General features: G+C 53.3%; 2 protein-coding genes across 2 annotated transcripts; one reads left to right on the top strand and one right to left on the bottom strand.

Moving 5' to 3' along the window:
- Window positions 1-827: 827 nt before the first annotated feature.
- RHEX (regulator of hemoglobinization and erythroid cell expansion) lies at window positions 828-4,928 on the top strand (the record flags this gene model as incomplete). Its single annotated transcript, XM_081112963.1, has 4 exons — window positions 828-924; window positions 2,367-2,519; window positions 3,898-3,968; window positions 4,728-4,928. The coding sequence occupies 4 exons, from the start codon at window positions 828-830 to the stop codon at window positions 4,926-4,928; spliced, it is 522 nt and encodes a 173-aa protein (XP_080969089.1).
- An 8,065-nt stretch (window positions 4,929-12,993) lies between these two features.
- On the bottom strand, window positions 12,994-16,398 carry AVPR1B (arginine vasopressin receptor 1B; the record flags this gene model as incomplete). Its single annotated transcript, XM_081112891.1, has 3 exons — window positions 12,994-13,077; window positions 14,038-14,330; window positions 15,453-16,398. The coding sequence occupies 3 exons, from the start codon at window positions 16,396-16,398 to the stop codon at window positions 12,994-12,996; spliced, it is 1,323 nt and encodes a 440-aa protein (XP_080969017.1).
- Window positions 16,399-18,449: the final 2,051 nt, after the last annotated feature.

The following is an 18,449-nucleotide window of genomic DNA, read 5'->3' as shown; positions in this document are numbered from 1 at the left end:
TCTCCCTTCCTCTCTCTCTGAAATCAATAAAAAGATATATTTTTAAAAATACCAAAGAGTGCCTTAAAAGTGGAACGCTGTTGATTTTGCAGACATACGGGCCCAGCTCCGGCTGTTTGCCGCAATCAAGCTCTCCTGGTCAAGTCCAGTCTTCCTTTTGCAGCTGCCCCAGAAGTCAGTCCGGTCCTGAGATTTGCTTGAGAAGTATCTGCATTAAAATATATCTGTGCCCTTTTTCAATCAAGGCACCAAATCCTTCACGATCATTGTTTTTCCTGAAACCCCGTCTCGCTTTATCTGGATCATCCCTGCGTTTTCTTTGCAGCATCTTAGTTCCGCAGTTTTCATTCCGTGCACAGTCACTTGGGGCTCTGGGAGAGGAGCGCCAATGGCCCCAAGCAGCTGACTTGCCCGAGGAGAACTGGGTTCGAGTGAGGCCAGGAGTCCTGACCAGAGCTGCCTTGCCTCCTGCAGGTCTCCTGACAGGTCTGCTGGCGCCACTACTTGGAAACGAGGTACCCAGGGTGGCTCCTCTCAAGTCTCTTCCTGCTGCACCGGGAAGCGCCTGAGCCCCACTCACAACCCCAGGCCGCCCTGCAGGAAGCTGGCCATGCTGACAGAGTGAGTGAGGTCCCATCAGGCTAACTGCTATAGCTGGCTTCCCAGGGTGCACCCTCCCGTCCCTGGCTTCCCAGGCCTACTGTCCAGAGAGCAGACACACAGCAACACCAGAGGGCGGCCTCTGGCTCCAGGCAGGGATGGGTTTGCAGCTGTATTGGCATCTCTGTAACTTCTCACTCTGACCCCTCTCCTTTCCCAACAGAGGCATGCAGCTCTGGCATGGCTTAGTGATCGCACTCGTGTCCCTGGTCCTACAGGCCTGCCTCCTCGCAGCCATCTACTACCTGCTCAGCAGACACATGGGTAACCGGCTCAGCATCCTCTCCCCTCCTGGTTACCCCCAGGGACCATTCCCAAGCCTGCAGCAAGGCCAGCCCCCGTTGGAGTCTGAGTATCACTTGCAAACCTTGAGGATTCACTGGCCAAATGGCCCCTCATCCTGACTGGGTAGTTCCTACTCTGACCCAACCTGTTTCTGGTTGGGAATCACGGCCCAGAGCCCTTCCACTGCCTGGCCCTTCTGCCTAGAGACAGGCTTCTGTAATGCTCGTGAGGGTGGCCTTATTGAACCTGGGCCTAGTTAATTTTCCTCATCACCACAAAGAACTGACCGTGAAGAAAGGGCTTTGAATTGCTACAGAAGGCAGTATGGTTGGGTTAGACTAAGAGACCATCTTCAGTTCTTGAACTGCTTCACAATGGGGAGTAGAGAAGCTGTGTCTTGGGAAGACATTGCAATTAGGGAAAATAAAACATTTCTTTGGCCAAGGCAGGAGATTGGGCAGGATAATGTCATGAAGGTTTTTCCAGTAAAGGAAATTGAGACTTCTCTCCATCCATCCATCCATCCCTCCGTTCATTCATTCATTAATTCATTCATTCAATACAACAGGAAACAAACAAAAAAATCCCTGCCCTTAGGTAATTTACATTCCTTGGGAGTACAGACAACAAATAAGAGAAGTAACATACATGGGTTAGGCTATGGAAAGTGCTAGGGAGGAAAAAAGCAAGGCAAGGGATACAGATTGAGTGGTGGCCAGCATCCCTGAGATCCTGACATTCTATCCTATATAATAAAAGGCTAATATGCAAATCGACCCAACAGGGGAATGACCGGTTGCTATAATGAGTACTGGCCACCAGGGGGACAGATGCTCAATGCAGGAGCTGCCCCCTGGTGGTCAGTGTGCTCCCACAGGGAAGCTCTGCTCAACCAGAAGCCAGGCTCCTGGCTGGGGAGCGTAGTGGTGGTGATGGGAGCCTCTCCCACCTCCGCAGCAGTCGGACATCCCCCGAGGGCTCCCGGACTGCTAGAGGGTGCAGGCCGAGCTGAGGGACACCCCCCTCACCACCACACCCCAGTGCATGAATTTTGTGCACCAGGCCTCTAGTTTGATTATAAACTTGAGGGAAGTGAGGAAGTGACCTGCACCTGTAAAGGCCCTGAGACAGGAGAGCGTTTCACACATCACAGCAGGAGCAGAGGCTGGGTGGCTGGAGCGGAGGAGGTAGCGTGAGAGAAGGAGGTGAGGCCAGAGAGGAAGAAGGAGGGAGGCCATGGAGGGCCTTCAAGGTTGGGACTTCGGCTCTTTCTCCAAGTGAGATGAGGGGCGTCACAGTGGAGGGGGCTGAGATGTGAAAAGACCCTTCTGATCATTTTCCCTAAGAAGAGTGGTGCTCAGAAATGGGAGGTGCCTGCCCCAGGGAGCTTTCACTTTGGACTCTTGCCCTGTTCCCTCTAGCCAAAGAGAACGAACAGTTACTCAGAAGATCCAGGCTCTGGGCCCCCAGGCCCAGCCCTGCCCACCACTGCTCACCTGCTGCACAGGAGACGAAGGAGATGAAGGAGACCAGGGCAGAGAGCAGCACCCCTGCGCGGGAGTCCTGTTACAGGAGTGAGTGACGGGGCTGGGGAAACACGTCATAAAGTGTATTGTGCTCCGTCTACACAGCCGAGAGCCTCCCCACAGCAGCCCAAGTCTGTCCCTGCCGCCCAAACCCAGCCCAGATTCCTCCCACCCACCCCAGTAGAGGCCTCGCTACCCTATCTTTTCCAGAAAGTCGTTCATCCTGTCAGTGGGACAGACCTGGTTGGGTGTGTGTGGGTCTAAGCTCTTTGCTAGGCTTGGCCACGTGTGAACGACTGCAGAGGGGGGTCGGGGACTGTGTCTGCTCCTGTCTTTGCAATACTAAGGCATCTTTTCTTTCACCTGGCCAGCTAGTGGTGGAGCCAAGGTTCTGACTGACTCTGCCCGCGTCCAGCTGTGGCTGGCGCTATGCGTCCTGCCATCTGGCCAGTGCCATTGGCTGGTCCCAGAAGCTGGCTCCACCATTCTCCCAGGGTGTCCGTCTTAGATCCGCATGGGTATCCGGGGACTCCAGTAAACATGAGTCTTGCTGATGGTTCAGATGTGTGTCTGCCTCTGGCAAGTGGACCAAGAGGCTCACCACCCTCTTGTTTTCTATCTCGGAGCTCGGAAGACCCACCAGGTCACTGTTGACACAGTGGAAATTGTTGCTTCTGCAGCACGACAATGACCCCTGGGGGAGCACCCCCCAGAGATCGGACTTTCTCCCATTGGTTTATCTCTTGATTGATTTGGGTTTGCTCCCTCCTCCTACTGTGATCTTTTGAGTTGGAGAGATCGGGTTGTCAGGCTTCCTAGCACTGAGATAAGGCCTCGGGGCGCATGGGGACCAGAAGATGCTGCTCAGAGTTTTAGCAGAATGGGACAGGCACTGGCCTCGTCATGACCCCTGACCCTAAAGCTGCACCAGAACCTGGCCAGACTCAGAGGCCCTTTAGTTGCCAGGCAGCTCAGAGACCATCGTCCAATCCTCTTGTTTTATGGGGGACAAAACCAGGGCCCAAAAAAGGATGTGACCTGCCTGGAGTTAGGGACAGGTTAGCCTAGAACCTGTGCCCATGACTTCCGAGGCCAGAGCTGCTGGCTTGGGGCGCACTGTCTCATCATGTCCCTGTATACTGCACCCACGCACAAGCAAGCCAGTTAGCTTCAGGTGGAGCTGGACAAACAGCGGCGCCTGGACTCTAGGCCATGTTCCTGCCTATCTTTGGAGGCTCTGTCTCCCACCCTTCTCTCTATTCTATCCCTCTTTCCCTTTGGGGAGCTCTTTATCTCTGTTCCCCGCTCCTCTTTGCATTGCTGGCTCTGCCTCTGTCTTTGTCCCATCCTCCCTTCCACGGTCTCTGTCCACTCCTAACACCCTCCAGCTTTCTTTAGAAGAAGAACAGCTTCTATTCCTCTCTAGATAACTGCCACACATGCTCAGAGAGCTCCGACACCTCGGACAGCGCCGGCCACTCGCCTCCCACCTGCCAGGTAATGGACACTCCTAGCGATCCCTGCCCTCCAGGTGCAGCCTGGGGTCTGAGAACTCAGGCCACCCGGCTCCAGAGATGGGAGCAAGAAGGGAGGGGCTTTGGGAGTCACCGCAGCATCCTCAGGAGAGGGTGGTTAGGCGTTCACTCACAGCCCCATGTCCACACGGATCATCCAAGCAAAGTGGGTCCGAGTGGGCTGTAAAAATGGAAGTGCTGCCCAGCCAGTGTGGCTCAGTGGTTGAGCATTGACCCGTGTACCAGGACGTCGAGGTTAGATGCCTGGTCCGGGCACATGCCTGGGTTACAGGCTCGATCCCTAGCAGGAGGCATGCAGGAGGCAGCCGATGAACAATTCTCTCTCATCGTTGATGTTTCTATCTCTTTCTCCCTCTCCCTTCCTCTCTCTGAAATCAGGCTCACTACCCTTTTTAAAAAAAAAAAAAAATGAGAGTGCTAATGGGAAGCCTCCTCCTCGTATCCCAGACACTGGGCCACTGCTCTGAGTCCTGACCTCATTTGAATTGATTCTCTCCATCTTTCTCCCTTACACCCATTCATCCTCTGCAGACAGGAGGAACAAAGGCATTAGCAACCTTCCTCACTGCCCTGACCCGGCTCTCGGCCATGACTGCCTGGGACCCAGGCTCCGTCTCATCCAGCCCAGGGCAAGTCTCTCTGCATGAGAGTTTAGTCCTGGGGTCCTGCCTCAGACACGATAGGAATCTGGACCTACACTTCTCTGCTCTTTCCCCCCAAGGCCACCAGGAATGTGAATTACACCCAAGTGGTCTTCCCAGCCACAGGAAGACTAGAGAACACATCCGCCCTGGACTATGAGGACATCGAGGACGTGACAGATTATGTCAATGTCGACCCAAAAAGCCACAAGCACAATTTCTGGACTTTTGTGAACCCTGCTGCCTCCGAGTCTGTGGAATACTCTCAAGTGGCCATGTGAACTCCAGGGTCTGCTTTTTTAAATGGGGTCAAGTTCTCTACAAATTCTCGTACTTATTTTGTAGGGAATTACTTTCTGTTTTGTGTGTGTGTGTGTGTGTGCGTTTTAACAAGGCTTGGGAGGAAAAAATAGGCTGTATCTCAGCAAGAAAGGCTCAGATGGGAAGCTAGGATGAGCTTCCAGGTTGAGTCTGAGCTCACTGAAGCAGATCAGTAGGGAAAGTGGGGAAGTCTCAATAAGAAAATTGTTTTAAAAGATTTTAATCAGCTATAGTAGAGTCGCGTTTGGCAGTCTTACGATTAAATTAACCTTTGAGCTATTTAATTATTGGCAGCGAACAACTTCTTTAAACGTTTTAAATAAAACGGCAACCACCAGTTCCTCTTTTCCTCTTGCCCAGCCCACCGTGTGTCCCTTTCTCAGAGCTGTGCCTGCTGAGTGATCCTGCTTTGCCCTCAGAACTTTAAATAGTCCACTTAGAAGGCCCACTATCGCTCAACCTTTGAACTCACTGTTTCTTATGAACGAGAGATGACAAATACCACCTGATAAATGCCAACCAGTATCACAATCTGTTACTACAAGAGCAACTTCCCAAATTTAATCTAATAAAATGTAATATCCATTCCTGGTTTGTTGTTTCCTTTTTAACCAATCCTATATAATAAAAGGGTAATATGCAAATTGACCGAACGGCAGAACAACTGGTCGCTATAACACACACTGACCAGCAGGGGGCAGACGCTCAACACAGGAGCTTCCCCCAGCCCACAGGGCCTGATCGCTGGATCGGGGCCTGCAGGCCAACCTCTTGGTCCCTTCCCCCAGCCAGGAGGCTCTGATTGCCTGATAGGGAATGGGGAACTGGGGTGGGGGGGTGGGCGGGGGGGGGGGGTGGTGGTGGCAGACATGACTGGCGCCAGGCCAAGGCCCCCGCCCTGCCGGTTGCCCCACACACAGAGGGCCACTGGTGGTGGAGGGCAGGGCCAGTGAGCTGGAGGGAATGGCCAACCTCTGGATCCCTCCCCTGGTCAGCAGGCTCCGATTGCCTGATGGCAAACGGGGAACTGGGGGTGGGGGGCGTGGCTGGCTGTGGGCAGCTGGGGAAGATGGCCCTGATCACAGGCCAGGCCTAGGGACCAGACCTGAGCAGAATTTCGTGCGCCAGGCCTCTAGTTAGGAATAAAAGGACAATTCCTTAACTCGATTAAGAGTAGCTTATCTGAAATCAGTAGATGCGTGATATTTAACTGTAAGGTTGTAGGCATAGTCCTATTAGATCATGAACAAAGTAAGAATCCCCACAAACCTGCTATTTCCTTCATTATCTAAAATCATTCTAGAAGTTCTAAGCAGTTCAATTAAACACCTAACAAAAATAAGGGCTATAACTATTGGAAAGGAGGATGAAATTTGTCATTGTTTGCAGATACCCTCGTCCTAGAAAACCTCAGAGAATTAACTTAAAACGATTTAAAATTGATTGCATGCAGGAAGCAGTGACTAGAGAAATATGCAACATACTTTCCTCAACAGTTAATTAAGACAGGATTTTTTTTTTTAAATGTTCACCATAGCTAAACATCTCCCAAAGGGGAAACCCTAGGAATACTCTTAGTCAAATTCAAACTCCAGATGAGTGGTGTTCAGATCTTAGAGATGATTTATGAACTTGCTCCCTCTGCTGGCTGAAAATGACTTTCTAGCCCTGGTACTGGGAGCAGTGGGTGGCTTTCCTAGTCCCAGGTTCCTCTTTTCCCCAAGAAACCCAAGAAATGGTTCTGGTTTGGCTTCTATGGCTTAAAATACTTGCTAATCTATATGTCCCTTCACCTTAGCTGCCATTGTTGCTCTTTCCTGCTGGATGTGGATGTTTGTGCCCCCGCCCCCCCCTCCCCTCCCCCCCCCTCCCCCAGCTTCATATGTAGAAATCCTAACCTCCAAAGTGATGGCATTAGGAGATGGGGCCTTTGGGAGGTAATTAGGTGATGAGGGTGATTCCCCTGTGAATGAAATTAGTGCTCTTATGAAAGAGATCCCACAGAGCTCCCTAACCATGTACATAATTGTTTTCAGAGAGGAAGAGAGAGGGAGAGAGAAATAGAAACATCAATGATGGCAGAGAATCACTGATTGGCTGCCTCCTACACGCCCCCTACTGGGGATCGAGTCCACAACCCGAGCATGTGCCCTTGACTGGAATCAAACCCGGGACCCTTTAGTCCACAGGCCGACTCTATCCACTGAGCCAACCTGCCTAGGGCAGCCCTTCTGTCTTGTAAGGATACCATGCGCAGTCCACAGCCTGGAGAGGGCCCTCACCAACCATGCTGACACCCTAATTTTGGATTTCCAGCCTCCAAAACTGTGAGAAACAAACTTCTGTTGTTTATAAGCCACCCAGTCTGTGGCATTTTGTTACGGCAACCAGGATGGATGAAGATATCTCCCTAGGAAGCTTTTCTTAATGGAGAAATTGAGATTCTATTGATTAGAGGGGCAGAATGAGGAATAAACACTGACAAAACACTGTCTTTGCATCCAGAAGCGAAACTGTACTTCTTCTTGATCTCTTTTGAAAAGAAAACACACACACACACACAACAAACAAACAGAACGACAGGGAACTGAAGAGGTTCAGACATGTACCATGCCGCCAAAAGAGCCTGCCTGGGGACACTGCGAGACAGTTCCCACGCCAGGAGAGGGGACGGCAGCAGCCATGCAGTCGCACAGATAGAGCGCCTGCTTTCTGCAGAATGTGGGCAGGCCCTGGGGGTGGGGAGGAGCATACGTAAAACGAAGACTGGGCAGCTGTGCGGGTGGGGTCACAGCAGGCATGACCTAGTTGTGACGACAGGCAGGAACATGTGCAAAATCACATGTGGCAGAGGGGAATTAACAGAGCAGTGAAACCAGAGCCTATCAGTGTTAGGCAAAGTCGGCGCAAGAGTGTTAGGATTAGGTGGACCTAATCAGAGAAAACAGCCCAGAGAGAGGTGCTTCTGAACTCAGCTTAGAAAGAAGGGTGGGCCCTAGCTGGTTTGGCTCAGTGGATAGAGCATCGGCCTGTGGACTGAAGAGTCCTGGGTTTGATTCCGATTGAGGGCACATGCCCAGGTTGCAGGCTCAGTCCCCAGTGGGGGATGTGCAGGAGGCAGCCGATCAATGATTCTCTCTCATCATTGATGTTTCTATCTCTCTCTCCCTCTCCCTTCCTCCCTGAAATCAATAAAAATATGTTAATAATAAAAAAAGAAGGGTGGAAATGTATTGATGGGAGAAGACGCAGAAGAAAGGGGGGGCAGGCCTGACTGGATGCAGGCTCTCGGAACTGCATGGGGAAATGTCCGTGCCTGGGCTCAGAGACAGTGGGGAGACTTGGGTCAGGGAGCTGTTGTCAAAGAGAACAGAGACCTGAACGTCAGCGACCATATGATTAAGGTCTCTAATGAGCTCCGCTATGATTGGCTTCAGAAGTAGGACATTTTAGAGCCAATAAATATATCATGGAGTTTAACATTTGCACCCACCCTGATTGCTTATAACGGGCAGGCATTCTTGGGGAGAGTTGTTTAAGAAGCAAGTTGAAAGTGTGGCTCCAAGTGACTTACAGAGGTTTGATTGACAGTCGATGGTGCAGATGACACCTCAGATGCCCCGGTAAGTAGAGAGAAGGGCTCGTTTCATGTCCTGAGGAGTTTGGGCCAAGAAGCTGATGACTGGAGACAGCTAACAATTTGAACTGCTGCTCAAAGTCATTGCTAGCCATGTTGCCAGAAATAAAACGGCCTTTTGCTTAGGATACCTCTGTGAGCTTAGAAGGTTAGCTGCCTAAATGTGAACGGTCGCCTGTGTAGTTTCTAGCACAGTGAAGTCACTTTCTCCCGTGTGGTATGTCATCGGCACCTCCAGGGAACAGTCATGCTGCCCCACTCACTCTGGGTTCCTCTGCGGGTGAGAATTGGATGACAACCTCTCCAAAACTATCCTATAACAAGATACAGAGAAGCTGACTTGCTACTGGCAACCAGGTGGTAGTTGATTACATGATAATAATAAACTGGGAATAAACAGTATGCCAGAATAAACAATATACCACAATAAAGTTGACCTGTCTTCAATAAATTCTTTTTTAAAATATATTTTTATTGATTTCAGAGAGGAAAGGCAAGGGGGAAAAGCATACAAACATCAATGATGAGAGAGAATCATTGATTGGCTGCCTCCTGCATGCCCCATACTGGGGATCAAGCCAGCAACCCTGGCATGTGCCCTTGATCAGAATCGAACCTAGGACCCTTCAGTCCACAGGTCAATACTCTATCCACTGAGCCAAACCAGCTAGGGCTCTTCAATAAATTCTTATTCTAAAGGAGCAACGACCCAACTGCCCACCATAGAACTTCAGCAGAATTCCGTGAGGGACACTGCCTTATTGGCCAATAAGACCCAATAGGGTGAGGAGGTATTTTATGCCCAACATCAGTGGGGTTTTTGCTCTTGGGATCAGGACAGGTTTCTGGGTCCAGGGCGGCTCTCAAGAGGCCTTCCACACCAAGCCCCCAGCCTCTAAACCAAACACATTATAGTACCTCCATCTTATCTGGGTTTATAGTTTTGTTTTTTGTTTTGAGGTCCCACTGGCTCCCTGAAACCCTCACTCTTCCAGGCAGGAATTTCTAGACTCAGTCTTTCGCCGCTTGCTCTTTGCCCTTCCTTGCCACATACACCCTCCCTGAGCTTCGCGGGAAAGAAGCGTGTGTCCAGGTACCTCAGGAGAACTGGGTCAAATGAGAGACCAAGATCTAGAACTTTAGGGAAGGTCCCTATGGCCTTGGAGCTGGGAGGCTGGTGACTTTCCCAGCCCACCCCAAGGTCATTGCTGTTTCAAACCCACTTTCAGCTCCACACTGCCACCGTGTGGCTCCACGGAAAATTGCACGCTTGTTTCTTTTTTCTTCTTCTTAAACTGGGTGAAGGGCCTCCAGGAAGATGGCTCCCCACACCTCAACCTTCCCCTTGCCCATGCCCTGCTCCAGGAGATCAAAATTTTAATTTAATTTGCCTATACCATTATCATTGTCACTGGGAAACAAAGATGCCTAGAAATTTCCTGGTTGCTAAGGGATTTTATTGGTGAATCTCAACTACATTTCTGGGCTCCCGACCCAGGAGTGAGCTGCTGCAGCGTAGGCTGAATTTATAGCCTCTTGAAAGACCTATTTATATACAAAGCACATCTGGAAAATTATTGGCCTATACCAAACAACATAAAAACTCACCCTGAGAAACCCATCACCCTCCTCCTACCATCGTCTGCCCTGCTCCCTAACGAGTTCTAAGGGACTAAAGTGCTGTATTTCACAGAGTTAGCCTTCTGGGGTCAGCTGCCAAAACTGAGATTCGCCCAGCCCTGTTCAGGTGGCTCAGTTGGTTGGCGCATCGTCCATACACCAAAATGCTGTGGGCTTAATTCCCAGTCAGGGCACATACCTCGGTTGTGGGTTTGATTCCTGGTCGGGATGTGTACAGGAGACAACCGATCAATGTTTCTCTCACATCAGTTTCTCTCTCTCTCTCTCTCTCTCTCTCTCTCTCTCTCTCTCTCTCTTTATCTCTCAAACTCAATTTTTTAAAAATAATAAGATTGGCCCAGACAGCACAGAACCTCCTCGCTTCCCACCGAGACCCACCTCCCCGAACCCTGTCCAAGGCCCCGTGCTGTGCCAGAATGTCTGTGAGAACTTCCCACACATACTGCCAAAGCTGTCAGTCATAGATCCAGACAAGACCCTGCCAATTCCTTCAGGAGCCTCCTGGAATAGGCTCCTCAGGCCCCAGCCCAGGGTCCAGTTGCTCCCTACTGCCCTCATCACTGGACAGCACCAGCTTTCCAAAGAAGATCAAATGCTGCCTTTCCATGGAAGGAACAGTGAGGCGCCCAAGCCACCACCACAAGTAAATCCCCGGCGCACAACGCAAAGCGGAAAACATGATAGTGGTATGCATGATTTGCTATAGAAGGCAAGAGCAGACACGGAAGTTGCTCTGGCCAGCCTTGATTCCAGGTCTCCTCTCTTCCCCTCTGAAATGTAGCCTCATGGGCCCGTGCCCTAGAAATTATCCGCCAGAAGCAACCCGAAGCCACGCTATCATTATCTTCTCCGATATCAGTCGAGTGTTCTAGTGTCTACAGCAGTGGTTCTCAACCTTGGCTGCACATTAGAAGCACCTGGGAATCTTTTTAAAATCCTGATTTCTGGGCCTCATCCTCCGGAAATTCTGTTTCTTTGTGATGGGGTGGGGCCCCAACATTAGTAACAAAGAAACAGAATTTCCGGAGGATGAGGCCCAGAAATCAGGATTTTAAAAAGATTCCCAGGTGATTCTAATGTGCAGCCAAGGTTGAGAACCGCTGGTCTACAGTCTCCCAACCCCTCTAACAAGGCGGCATTTTTATTTCTTTGTAACAGACAAGGAAACTGTTGCTCGGAGAGATTAGATAACTTGCCCAAGTTTGTACAGTAGAAAAGGGGTGAGATCAGGACTCAAACCCATAGCCTTGGGGTACAAGACTGGTGTCCCTTCTGTTTCCCACTATTATGATGAGCAAAGATATTCTTAGTTTTTATTACAGGCACTAGGGTCAGGTACTTTGGTCTGAAGGGGGTGGCGGAGGAACAACTTCAACAGCGCAGGCTGGCAGGGGAGGCTCCGAAGATCCACCGGGGTGGACGGACCGGGAAGAAGGGGGTGGGTGTCAGGGACCCGCCCGGGCAGCAGAGTGCAGTGAAGACCCTGTGGGTCCTGTTCCTTAAGCCTTTGCCCACCCTCCTAGGCCCTGTGTCCCACCCTCCAGTCTCTAGCGCTGAAGGGCTGGAATGCTTTGCTCACTCACAACACTCAGTTTAGTGCTTTTCTTTTCAAGAAACCTAGGGCGTCTTCTCAAAGCCGAGTGGCCTCCTAAACGTGTATCCCCAAAGCCAGGGTCATTCCTCAAGGCCTCCCTAGGAGCGGAGGGCAGATTGAACCTGTTTCCTAGAGCTGCTCTCAGGAGCTCCTCATTAGATGAGCCATCTCTTAAAATCTAAGATTGGATAGTGTAGAGCTCATGGGTTTACAAGCCTCCTATCCATCCACAGTCCCATTTGACCCCCACAGCTGAGGGAGCAAGCATTTCACCTATGTTGGTCCTCAGTGGTTGGCACGGTGGTGGGACCAGGACCCAGTTCTCCTGACTTTTTAGCTGATGCTCTTTCAACCGTCAAGGCCATCTCTGAGATTAGAATCAGAATTAGGGCAGGAAAGCTACCCCATGATGTAAGCCCCACTGGAGATAACTCAGGGCAAAGCCCCAGATTCTACCTGCTCTGCTGTCTCTCCCAGCATCAGCATCACAGGATTGAGGGCAAAAATGGACAGAATGGCCATGGAAGGACCACAGTCACCAGAACTGAATCAGATTATAAATGTCCTTGTCATGAAAATCCAACAATTCTTCTAGAGCCTGTAGGTTGGAGCCCTTTGTGTTTCTCCGTTGTAGTGTCATTTCCAGTTTTCAAAGTCATGAAAGGTCAGAGCTGAGAAAGACCTTAGAGTGCATCTCTGTTCTACAGGCGAGGAGATCGAGGCCCCGAGAGGTGACTTGCCCAAGGTCGTATGGTGACCTGAAGGCAGAGACGAGTGTGAAATCCCGGCTCCTGCTTGAGCACAGCACGGCTACATTCTCGTGGGAGCTCTGATGAGCCTCGAGTAAATCCAGCGCCATGGCCCATCACACTTCTCAAAGGACGTCTCCTCCGTGCAGCCCCAGAGGAAGGAGCTGTCTGGACGCTGGGAGCAGGGGGAGAGCAATCCTCCCTGCTGCCTCTGAGGCTTCCTCCATTCTTAATTTGATCATGACCATTATCATCCCCTCCTCGCCACCCGCCTTTTTCTCACCCTCACCCTCAGTGGGTAATACCACCGAAAATACACAACACTTCACCCCTATTCTATAAAGGGGCAGGTGTAGGGAGAAAAGGAATTTGCACTTGCAGAGTACCTGGTGCTGTACTAAATATTATATCTCTCGCCAGTGGACACGTGGGCATAGCAGGTGAAGCGCCCAGACCCATTCATTTGTCTTCATTAAACAATCCTCCCTCTACAAAAACTAAAAATTTTTAAGTTTAAAAATTCAGGATCCGAATAGGCCCCCATCAGCCCATCTTCACGCCGGCGTTGTAGGTCTGCCAGGCGGTCGAGTTGGAGCGACCCTTGGGGTCCCCCTCGAAGATGACCTGGCCCATGAAGTCGGTGTAGAAGACGGCCTCCGCGATGATGGAGAGCCAGGTGAGCAGGTGGCAGAGGCAGAGCCGCGTCAGCTCGCGCGGCATCTTCAGCGTGGACAGCCACAGCAGCCGCAGTGGTCTCGCCCCCGCCCTCCTCGCTCTCCGTGTCGCTGCTGGAGGTGGTGGCCCCGCTCTGGCTGCGGTGCCGGCTGTGCTGCAGCTTCTGCAGGTGGTACAGGTCCCTCGTGCTGCCTGAGGGCTTGATCAGGACCACGGCGTCACGGCGTTGGCACGCTGGTAGCGGTCGCGGTGGGAGAAGGAGGAGAAGGTGCTGGAGGCCTGACGGCGGAATAGGGTCTTCCTGGTAGTTTTTCTCTTCTCTCCTCTCCTGGTCGGGCTGGGGGTGCTGGTCAGGTGAGGTTGGGGACAAGTAGCCAAGGAGGAGACCAGCCTCTGAGTTCCAGCCACCCGTGGAGCCCCAGGCAGGGCTGTCCTAGGCCTGCCCCAGATCTGGGCACCACATCTACCACGTGGGTGTGGTCCCCAGACACCCTGTGAGTACGGCAGGATCAGGGAGCCCACAGTTTGATTCTCCCTGACTCCCAGCATGTGAGACTGGGAGCAACTGAGGGTAGGCCAGACACCCAGGGTAGCCATTCTGGCCTTTTCACACGGCCTCAAACTGGGCTCCCCTAACTCCAGCCCTGACCCTCCCAGCATTTGCACCCAGGGCTGAGATGCGCAGACACCCTCCTATAGACCTGTGGGCAGTGCCAGGCTCCCGGGAGTGCTCCCTAAAAGATGTCCATCTCAGTGATGCCTTCCCCGTCCACCTGCTCCGAGCCCTTCCGTGGCCCTTCAGGCCCAGGCCTCCCACCGAGGCTGGGGCTGAGGCTGAGGGCGGGCGGGCAGCTGGAGCGGGTCAGCAGCAGCGTGGTGCGGCGGCTGGAGAAGCTGCCCTGGGAGAGCTGCCTGCGCATCTGGGGCCGAGGACCCCCACAGCAGGCCAGATGGCGGAGGGGGTGCGGCCACAGGTGGCTGTTGAAGCCCATGTAGATCCAGGGGTTGCAGCAGCTGCTGAGGTTGCCCAGCAGCATGGAGATGGTGAAAGCCACATTGGTGGAATCTGCCAAGAGAGAAGGTGAGAAGCCTTAGCCAGGGGTGGGCAAACTTTTTGACTCGAGGGCCACAATGGGTTCTTAAACTGGACCGGAGGGCCGGGACAAAAGCATGGATGGAGTGTTTGTGTGAACTAATATAAATTCAAAGTAAACATCATTGCATAAAAGGGTACGGTCTTTTTTTCAATAGTTTTATTCATTTCAAACGGGCCGGATCCGGCCCACGGGCCGTAGTTTGCCCACGGCTGCTAGACGGACAGCTGGGAGGGGCCTGGGAGAGAATCCAGGTGCTGAACAGAGGGGGGAACTGAGAAGGGACTCACAGGGGTTCTTTCGTGAGGGGGGAGCACAGCTGAGACTTGAACCTGGGACCCCCAACTCCAGAGTCTTACCTCTCTGGCTTTTTTTGTAACTACGGGGTTTGGTACAAGTTGACATCAGAGGTGGACAGGACCAGCCCAAATAGGAGGCACTGTCTTTGTTCCAAACCTAGACCTTGAATTTTCTAATGGAGGCAGAATTAGGATAAGGCGACTTTTGTAGAACATGCAGGGAACATAGCCATGACTTTAGGCCAAGTCCAGGTACCCCCATCCTCATTTATGTCATAGATAGGGGTCCACACTGGATTCTGCCCTTGAGCCCTCAGGGGCAGTCCCACTCATTCTGTCATAGGCACCTGCTGTGTCCTGGCAATAACTCAGCCAGCTGTCGGGGCAGGGGCAAGGAGACAGGCAGCCTCTGACAAAGACCCAGGGACAGGAAGCCAGGAGCCCAGTGTGCTGTGGGGGCAAACTGGGTGGACTGGAGAGTAAGTTTAAAGAACTGGATGGATCTCAGCCCAGCAAAAAGGGCCCCAAAGGGCTTCCATTTTCCCGAGGGAGCCCATGGCTTATAAGATAACACTCGACTGTACTCCTTGCTCAGAGAGGTACGTGCTGAGTAGAAAATCACTCTACACAGGTGAGGGACATGGGATTGAGGGACAGGCTCATGGTGGTGGACACCGCAGGCAGGCAGGAAAGGGCGCCCTGGGAGGCACTGTGGCCCTGTCCTAATCCCCCTGCTCCCCTTCCCTGCTCTTCTCCACTTGCCCCAACCTCCTCCCCATCCCATCCCGACCACACACTTGCCTTCATTTGGGGCGTTCTTGTCCCACACAGTCCACATCTGGACGCTGAAAAAGGGGGCCCAGCAGGCGATGTAGGCCAGCACAATGATGAAGGTCATCTTCACGGTTCTGATCTTGGCCCGAGAGATAGTGCTGATACTGCTGACCCGAGAGGGCAGCCCCCTGGTGGCTGCAGCTGGGCCCGAAGGCGAGGCCCTGTCCCGAGTCCTGCTGCCCCCTCCTTCCACCCTCCAGGTCTGTGTCTTGACTTTTAGGTTCTTACAAATCTCGTAGCAGATGAGGCTGTAGCAGGCTGTGAGCATGGCCACGGGCAGGATGAAGATGGCCAAGGCAGTCCAGGTGATGTAGGCCCGTGGGCCCCAAGGGAAGCGAAAGTCTGCCCAGCAGTCCAACACCCCCGAGCCCTGGGTGACTTCCCGCAGAGAAAAAATGAAGACTTGCGGGAGGCTGAGGATGGCGGCCAACAGCCAGGGAGCGGCGATGAGCGGGTAGGCAGACTGGCTGGGCTGCTGGAGGCTGCGCAGGGGGTGACACACGGCCAGGTAGCGGTCCAGGGTCATGGCCAGCAGCATGTAGGTGGAAGCGAACATGCTGAGCGCCTGCAGGTACTTGATGGCCCGGCAGACAAGGTCAGGGCCCTGGAAGCGGTAGGTGATGTCCCACAGCAGCTGGGGCAGCACCTGGAAGAGCGCCACGCCCAGGTCGGTCAGGGCCAGGTGCCGCACAAACAGGTGCATGCGGGCGCGCTGGCGGCCCTGCTGGCCCAGGGTCAGCAGCACGGTCAGGTTGCCCCCCGTTGCCAGCACCAGGACCATGGCCAGGACCCCGATCTCCACCTTGGCCAGCTCCTCATCCCGGCCCAGCCAGGGTGTGGTGGCATTGGGGGCCGAGAGGGTGCCCCCAGGAATGGGGTCGGCAGCCCAGCGCGGCCCAGAATCCATGGTGGGAGTTTGCTGGGAGGGAAGGGGGACAGGAGAGGGATGGGTGGAGAGTGGGGTGCAAGGAGAAGTTTAGGGATGAATTGGAGTTTGATGGAGAGAAAGAAGGGCAGGGTGGCAGGGGAAAGGCTGCAGTAGGTGGATAGGGATAGAGAGAAGGAAGGAGCAGGAGATAAGGAAGAGCTGCGGATCCCAGACGGGAGGGGAACCTGGGAGCGAAGAGAAGGGGGTGTCAGGAAGGGCAGAATGGAAGAAGCTGTGCAGGGTGAGGCTTCTGGAAGGACAAGAAGGCTTGGGGAGCTGCACCAGCCCCGAATCCACCCCAAGTTCACTTTCTCCAAACTTTTCTGGAAGCAGAAAGCAGATAGATGTCCCTAAGTCTGTTTGGAGGCAGGGTCAGGGCCGTCTGAGTCGCCTGCCACCAGCGAGGGGCGACCAGCCGCAGCAGCTCAGCGGCTCCGCAGGCAGGCAGGTTTTATGGGCTGGCGGCCAAGAGGCCAGCGGGTTGGCTCCTGCAGAGGAGGGCGGAGTGAGACTCTGGCCCTCGGCTGGGGGGAGAAAGCGGTCAGCCAGGGAGGGTAAGGGGAGAGGGACAGAGGGGCGGGGGACCAGGGGCAAGGAGGGAGAGAAGCAGACAACGAAAACAGTGCTCACTAGCTGACCAGACCCACGGACCCACAGACAGACAAGCTCATCTACGCTGTATCCTGGAGCCATCGGACTGTCTCCCAAGACAGGTACGCACCTGGGGGTGGGATGGCCATCGCCCACTCCCCTCCCGTGGGACCCTGCAGATGACAGTGCTGTTGGGCGTGCTGCCTGCCCCGGGCTCTCCTACACCCCGGCAGGGTCCAAAGTCTGCAGGGGTGGCAGGACCAGCAGCGCCCCACACAGAGCCTGGACCCTGGGGAGGACGTCTGCCCACAGACCCCATGGGAGGCTGAGAGCCATGCAGGGAGGAAGAAAAAGCAGGATGTGTGTGGAGAGAGGGGTGGCGGTGAGGGCAGAGAGGTGGAGTGGATGCAGCTAGACTTGGGGCCCCAGTGCGCTTGGTGGGAGGGGCCAAAAGGGGAAATTGGGTACCGGAGTCTTCAGGGGAAGGCTTAACCCCCCACCTCCCAGACTCTTTAAGGGCAATATGCCAACCACAGGCAACCACCCTGTGAGATGGAAAACGGAGTCTGTGACGCTGGATCACAACTAGAAAGCAGTGGATGCAGGACCAGGCCCAGCGCAGGGTGCTTCTCCGAGCTCTGCAGACTTCACGGACATCCAGGGGCAGAGGGTAGAAATAACGCTCGCCCGGAGGAAGCGCTCCGCTCAGCAGAGAAGGCAGCGTGTGGTGTGATGTGCAGTCGTGGTGCTGGCGGGGAAAGCACTTTAGTTTTGGTTCATACACAAGGTGGATTGCGGGGACTCTCTCCAGAGCAGATTGGTTCGTTCGGAGTGGCGACAGCATGGTCCACAGCCCTCAGAAGGGGCCGGTCCATCATTGTCCTGAGGTCCTCTGGTCTTGCCTTTCAGGCACATCAGACCCCTTTTAGCGTCACTCACCCCCACACCCAGTTAGCCATCGCTTCTAGAAGAGTCCGCCTCCTAAACACCTACAAACTCATTTCCACTTCATCCATTGCCACACTTCAAGCACTCATCGTTTCTCACCTCAAGTACTAAGCATCTGCCCACAGACCCGGTGGGAGGCTGAGAGCCATGCCGGGAGGAAGGACAAGCAGGGCGTGTGTGGAGAGAGGGGTGGCGGTGAGGGCAGAGAGGTGGAGTGGAAGCAGCTGGACTTGGGGCCCCAGTGCGCCTGGCCAAAGGGGGAAATTGTGATGCTCTGCTGCCCAGCTTCACCTTCTAAAGGATGTTGCTCTTTAGGTATTCTTTTTTTTATTGATTTCAGAGAGGAAGGAAGAGGGAGAGAGAGAGAGAGAAACATCCATGATGAGAGAGAATCATTGATCTGCTGCTTCCTGCAGACTGTGACCTCCTGGTTCATAGGTTGAGTCATGCCAGCTGGGCAGGTATTCTTTTATATATATAATGTTTTCATT

The sequence above is a fragment of the Myotis nattereri genome, assembly GCF_964212035.1.
Source record: "Myotis nattereri genome assembly, chromosome: 18".
NCBI lineage: Eukaryota > Metazoa > Chordata > Mammalia > Chiroptera > Vespertilionidae > Myotis > Myotis nattereri.
This window is presented reverse-complemented; position numbering and strand designations above follow the sequence as displayed.